This window comes from Stegostoma tigrinum, chromosome 38, assembly GCF_030684315.1.
Source record: "Stegostoma tigrinum isolate sSteTig4 chromosome 38, sSteTig4.hap1, whole genome shotgun sequence".
Taxonomy (NCBI): domain Eukaryota; kingdom Metazoa; phylum Chordata; class Chondrichthyes; order Orectolobiformes; family Stegostomatidae; genus Stegostoma; species Stegostoma tigrinum.
In genome coordinates, this window is record NC_081391.1 from 20,140,232 (window position 1) to 20,147,108 (window position 6,877).

Genomic DNA, 6,877 nt, shown 5'->3' on the forward strand with positions numbered 1-6,877 from the left:
GCTCAGCCATCCTCTAGTCCAGAGGAGACAGATGCAAATTCACTAAATCACAGGAAGTGTACAACAGCATCATAGATACACTGTTTATGGCACCATGGAATGGAGACATGAACAGGGCTATTCAAAGTGGACACCATTCGATTCGGCTCAGATAATCCTTCCAATTCAACCCAAAACAGAAGTGCTTCAGCCTGAAAAACTCACATGAGGGTCCGTGTGGCCAGAGGCGAGTTTGTGCAGATCCAGCAGACTCTGGTTCACATCCTTCTCCATCTGCAGAGCTCTCTGCATTGCCTCCAGACCATTGCCCCACTCATCCTGCTCTGGCTTCTGGAGGGAGAAGACAGTCATTAGTGATGTTAGAAGGTCCAAGACTCGTACAAAGGCAAGAAAATGAAGACATGTGGTAATCTGTGCCAAATCCAAACCAAGGATTAAAAATAATTCACAGAAGATCATGGAGACCATTATCAGACATTTGATCCATCATTGTAGATGGAAGGATCAGACCTTGAATTGTAGTATGAAGTCATTTTATTCAGATGGCTTTACAACAGGATTCAGATGGTATGACTGTAGATTGAGTTTTGCCTCATGAGCTTCATTGAGTATTTTGAAGAAGTGATGAAGAGCAATGATGAGGGCAGAGTGGTGGGCGTGATCTACATGGACTGCAACGAAGCGTTTTACAATGTTGCTCATAGTAAGCTGTTTAGCAAAGTGAGATCACATGGAATCCATGGAGAATTATCCATTTGGATACAGAAATGGCTCAAAGGTGGAGGGCAAAGGGTTCCGGTAGAGGCAACAAAGTGCGGAGCTGGAGGAACATAGCAGGCCAGGCAGCATCAGAGGAGCAGGAAAGCTGTTGTTTCGGGTTGAGACCCTTCTACCGAAATTGGGAGGGGAGGGGAAGCTCAGAAATAAAGAGGAGGGGTGGGACTGGGAAGGTAGATGGGATGGTGATGGGTGAGTGCAGATAGGGGGTAGTCAGGAATGGCCAGTGAGGTGGGGGGGATGCAGATAGGTGGGAGAGAAGATGGACAGGTCAAAGAGGTGGGGATGAGAGGGAGAGAGGGGATTGGTCATGGGGTGAGGAGATTTTGAAGTTAATAAGGTCCACATTTAGTGTCGTGGGCTGTAAGCTCCCAAGGCAGAATATGAGGTGCTTCTCTTCCAGTTTGAGGATGACATTGGTGTGATACTGGAGGATGCCCAAAATGGACAGGTCATCCAGGAATGGGAGCGGGAGGGAAGTTAAAACATTTTGCGATTGGAAAACGTTGTTTTTTGTTGCACATGTCTTTATTAGATTACCACATGTCTTCATTTTTTTGTGTGGATGGGAGTGTGGAGCGAACAAGGATATCGCGGAGAGAATGGTCTCTCCGAAAGCAGACAATGGTGGGATAGAAAAATGTCTTTGGTGGTGGAGATGGATTGTAGATGGCAGAAGTGTCGGAGGACGATGCATTATATCCAGAGGCTAGTGGGGTGGTATGTGAGGACTAGGGGGATCCTCTTGGGGAAGTTATTGCGAGGGTAGTGTGTGAGGGATGAGTTGTGGGAAATGCGGGAGACACGATTGAGGACATTCTCGCCCACTGCAAAGGGGGAAGTGGCGGTCCTGTAAGAACGAGGACATCTGGGATGTGCAGGAGTGGAATGCCTCTTCTTGGAGCAGATGGGGGAGAGGCAAAGGAATTGGGAATAGGGCATGGAGTTTTTGCAGGAAGGTGGGTTGGAGGAGGCGTATCACAGGTAGCTGTGGGAGTTGGTGGGCTCGAAATGGACATCGGTTTGTAGGTGGTTGCCTGCGATGGAGACAGAAAGTCCAGGAAGGTGAGGGATGTGTTGGAGATGGTCCTTCCACCTTCAATGCTGTAATGCAAATACACCATGCAGTTCACTCACTCCTGCACCCTCTTTAGAAATGCACCTTTTATTTTGTATTGTCTCTACATGCTTTTCCCACCATTTTTTCTGTTTTGAACTTCATCTGCCACTTGCTTGCCGATTTCACTGATATCGGTGCCCTTTTGAGGTTCTGCACCATGGTCCTCACTTGAAGTTTCTTATGTACAAACTCTGAAATTGCATCCTTTATACCAGGACATAAGTCATTACTTTACTTTTGTAAAGCCTGGCTCCTCCCCATAACCCGTGGAACTCCACGACAAACCATCCCCCTCGTCCAAAGAGCATCCATTAGCATCACTTATGTTTCCAGTAACGCAGCCAACTCCGTATCCCTGTCACTGCGCTGCCATTGATTACAGGGGCTTGAACATAGTTCACAAATCTAACGTGTGGCACTGCATTACATGTCTTTAGGAAGCCCACGTAGACCACACGAACAACAGCCCTCTCGCCTAACTCGTCAAAATACTTGTGCTAGATAGCTAAAAGTGGTTTTCCTTTTGAGGAGATCTGGCATGGATCTCAAAAAGATTCATATTCATCCATATAACTATTATGCAATTTTCTACTCATCTCCATTAGTTCCTGTCTTCCACTCCCCAACATCACTCATGGAAATGACAGGCATCTACTCCATCACTTATCCCATTTGGAAACTGAATGAAAAGCTGATGCAAAAGGACAATGCATCTAGAAGTTGTTGCCTCTTCTCAGTGTTCATAATTTATTGCAGCTACTAATTTCCAATTTCAAAACAATTTCTCACACAGATTTAAGAGATCCACTCCCCATACAAGTCCCCTAACCGGCCATTTCCACATACATGCTGTATGTGTTGCTGGGCTTCTATTCAAGCAGAGCTTCACAATGTTGGAGCTGTAAGAGTTTGCAAATAGGACCTCTCCTCAGCAATTTCTGTACCCTGTTCCCCTACTGAGAGCTTCACTTCAGACAAACAAGAGGTAAAGAAGTGACCCAAACAATGATTGGCTGCTGTGTATATAAAGCTATTGGGAGGCATGGAAGGGTAGGAGGAAGTAAGTAGTAGTTGCGGGGGGAGAGGTGGTGGGGTACAGAGTTGAAGAAGAAAGGCAGAAAAGCTTGGAATCCAACTCTGCCTCCTTTTATTATTCATCTGCTAAACCTCAGTCCCCAAAAAAGCAGAACAAATCCACAAGCTGCAGCTGGGAGGTTGGGGCAGCCCTTGCCGTCTGCAAACTTAGAAAGAGTTCACTTAACCCTTGCTGCTGTTGGAAGAAGGGCAGGTGAGGACAGAGGAAGCACCTAGTGTCTAAAGTCATCCAGAGAGGAAAGTCATGTCACTAAGTGGTACACACCTGGAAGGCTAATGTAACACTAAAAAGGAAAGGGGAAACACCTCATTTACAAATTTGCCATGAAAAAAATGTATGTTCCACATGTGCATAAAATTTATGCTACCTTTGGAGGAAGATATTGAAGTGAGTGAAATTTCTATTGTGGATTTTTTCAGTCAAGTTTCCTGGTTAGCTGTTGGTAATTTAGTTAGCTTAAAAAACAAAGATCCAAAATCCAGTTCCACAAAGACTTGTATTTCCATTTGGAATGGCAGACAGAAAAAGGCAAAGTGGTCATCAGAATTAGGTCAGGAATGGATAAATTTCTTCCATAACCCCATTCAGCTGAGTGTGAGCTTGTCAAGCAGGTACTCTCCCATGCCATTGTCAGGGGCTCCCAGTCTCTTCAGGTTGGTGATGTGATCTCCCAGCTTCTTGATCATCTTCACTTGCTCATCCAGGTAGTGCCTCTCCAGGAAGTCACACAGCTGGAACAGTCAGGTGCAGAGCTGGTTAGTGTGGAGGGGAACCGACAATTTGAATTGAAAGTGCCTTCCCCTCCCCCAACTGATTCAGGCAAGTCGTGATACAAACACTTCTAGCTGAAGAGAAGTGAAATTTACTAAGTGGCAAGTCACTATTTTTAAATTGCACAAATTAAGCTTCAGATCCATGGAATGACCACTTGCTCTTGGAGGGGGTGGGGTGAGGAAGAATTGATTGAAGCCAATTTTTCATTCATTCATGTCCTAAAGCCACAGCCCCAAGCCCAGTGATTTTCAAAAATGCAGGAGGAGCACACATTCTCCATTTCTGTCTGAACAGCTCTACATATGGGGCTTCCAATTGGTTTTGTTCAGGGTCAGCATAAAAAGAACCAAGCTAAAAGCAAAGCAAACATTCCCTTGACAGTTCAGCAAGCCAGATTTTTCCTTATCAGCAAGAAAACTCACTTTAACACAGGGTCTAGTGTCTGGAGAGACTGTACACTCGGACATGATGAGACCCCATGGTGTTAGGGTAGGACATGAAAGAGAAGACCGTCACCTATCATTTAGCCGCCGTCCAGATAAAGGGAACGTTCAGGACGTCAACTTAGCTGTCATGTGACCCTCGGGACAGATGGTTTGTTTTAAGGGAAACAGTCAAGCCTGCACTCAGCACAGAATGGAAAGGAGACCTCTCTAAAAGACAGGTTTCTATGGAGTGAGAGCTGAAGGCTCGAGGGAACCCATGGAATTCCTGGCTGCAGAGGGTTGTTGGGGGTCAGGTAATTCAAGCATAAAGGCTGAGAACGTTAAATTCAGAAATCCTTCACTTTCCAGCCTTATCCCCTTGAATGAGGAGGATTCAGATCAACCATGATCGGAATGGCTAAAGAAACTTGATGGGCTGAGTGGCCTATTAAAGTGAAGGGTAGGTGAAGCAGCATTCTCAGGTAAAAGAGATTGATGTAAAGGCTGAACAGCCAAGTAGGGGAGATAGAAGGACACTCAGTCATTTTAACAAAATGTCCATCACATGGGTGAAACAGGTAGAAAAGAACTCACATGAGGGTCCGTGTGGCCAGAGGCTAGTTTGTGCAGATCCAGCAGACTCTGGTTCACATCCTTCTCCATCTGCAGAGCTTTCTGCATTGCCTCCAGACCATTGCCCCACTCATCCTGCTCTGGCTTCTGGAGGGAAGCAAAAAAGGAGATGCTTCACCCATGTGAATAATGAAGTGCAATACAGTGAGATGACACAGCAACTAGGAACTAGTATGCCATATAGCATTACACCAGCTGAATTCAAGCATCAAATCCATGTCTAGTTCAGGTAGCTGTAACGTAGGCGGCTTCACCAACCTTGATGTCCTGCAGGAGGACTCGACCGCCACGTTTATTCTGGAATGCCATCAGTCTCTCAGCGTGTTCCCGTTCCTCATGGGACTGCTCCTTGAAGAACTCAGCAAAGTGATGCAGGGCAACGTCATCCCGGTCAAAGTAAGAGAACTGTGGGGAGAAGAGGAGAATGCAACAGAATCAGGCAAGCTCCAGATGTCATGCGGTGAGAAATGCCACAGAGCCTGTATGGCTTCTTTTCAGCTTCAATAAGATTGTGTACAAATGGCCTAGACAAGGGAAGAACAGGTTGAGGCAGTAGAGTTCAGAACTAGAGATCATAATTTATCAAGGTGAAGGTCATGTTTTTGATGACCTTTGGTGAGAAGCTTGGATTTTGATCCTGCATTGTCTTCTCCAACTGTGACTGCCATTTGAGTGTAGGGGAAAGGTGGCACAACCCCTCAGAAGGGAGGGAATTGGCATGGGAGCTAGTGTTGCAACTTGCACTAAACACCTCAGTAGCCATTACTTCCCAGATCTCATGAGAAGGAACACAACCCCAACCCCCATGCTAGAAACAGGAATTTTATCCTCAACCCAAGTGAGGTCAGAGACCCTGTCACCAAAAGCCCTTCGTCACTGAATGCCAGTTGAGACAAAAATCCATTGACTTCAGTAACATAATCATCATGGATGATGAAGTGCAAAGCTTGATGAACACAGCAGGCCAAGCAGAATCTCAGGAGCACAAAAGCTGATGTTTCAGGCCTAGACCCTTCATCAGGGCCCAAGATGTCAGCTGTGGAGCACCTAAGATGCTGCTTGGCCTGCTGTGTTCGTCCAGCTTCACACTTCATCACCTTGGATTCTCCAGCATCTGCAGTTCCCATTATCTCTGACTATCATGGATGAACCTAGCATGAAGGCCAACACAACAGGAATATGCTCATTTAGATACAGGTAGAAAAGGGCTCAGTTGGTTTCACTAATGAAACACCCAATTAGCTTTAAAATCAATTCTAAGAAAGTTTGTTCAGGTTTATGCATTATGAAAGTCATCCACAGGAAAACATAAGGAATCTTGGATTTAGTTCCAACATAAACCACTTCAGAATAAAACCAATGTTACAGAATATAAAGCAAATCAGTTAACAAGGCAACCAAGAATGCTTAAATCACTCAAGTGGATGAGTTTGAAAGAAAGAGGCAAAACATTCAAAAGCTAATTTGTTGACTTAACATATAGTTTTAAAAAGTTAACTGAAACACATGGGGCATCAACATGACTGACATATTGCCCAGCCCAGACAACCTCAGTGGGGCAGAGTGGAATGACAGGCAGGAAAAAAAAAAATTGACCTTCAAAATCACTAGGCTCACCATGGAGAGATAAACATAGGAGGAATAGAGCTCCAGGTTGATCTGCTTGTTAACAGCAGCCTCACAGTCCTTGTGGTAGTTCTGACACACTTGGGAAGCCATCTTCACTATTCCTGCTCACTTTCACCTGGGCAACTCCAGAACTCAGCCTCTCAGCCACAAGCTCTTGTATTTAACCTCCTGGAACATCCTGCACTGAACCAGGGAATGACATCACCAATGATGATTGACAATCCCTGATAGCCAATCAGGCATCTCCATGAGTGCAGGAGCCAATGAAGGGCATGGGGTGGAATGAGATCCCCAGAGCCAATCAGAGCTTTGGAACTGAGGCATATTTGGAACATTCAGTGATTGTCGCTGATGAACAGGAGGTGGATGTTCTGCCCTGTCCTGCCACCCAATTGTGTCAAGCCTGGTCTGTTGCTTCCTTAC

General features: G+C 45.5%; 1 protein-coding gene across 1 annotated transcript; it reads right to left on the minus strand.

Moving 5' to 3' along the window:
* Nucleotides 1-3,577: 3,577 nt before the first annotated feature.
* LOC132206382 (ferritin, heavy subunit-like) lies at nt 3,578-6,557 on the minus strand. The gene is made up of 4 exons (XM_059640460.1): nt 6,443-6,557; nt 5,084-5,230; nt 4,787-4,912; nt 3,578-3,724 (listed from the first exon to the last, which is right to left on the minus strand). The coding sequence occupies exons 1-4, from the start codon at nt 6,542-6,544 to the stop codon at nt 3,578-3,580; spliced, it is 522 nt and encodes a 173-aa protein (XP_059496443.1). The 5' UTR covers nt 6,545-6,557.
* Between the last annotated feature and the right edge of the window lie 320 nt (nt 6,558-6,877).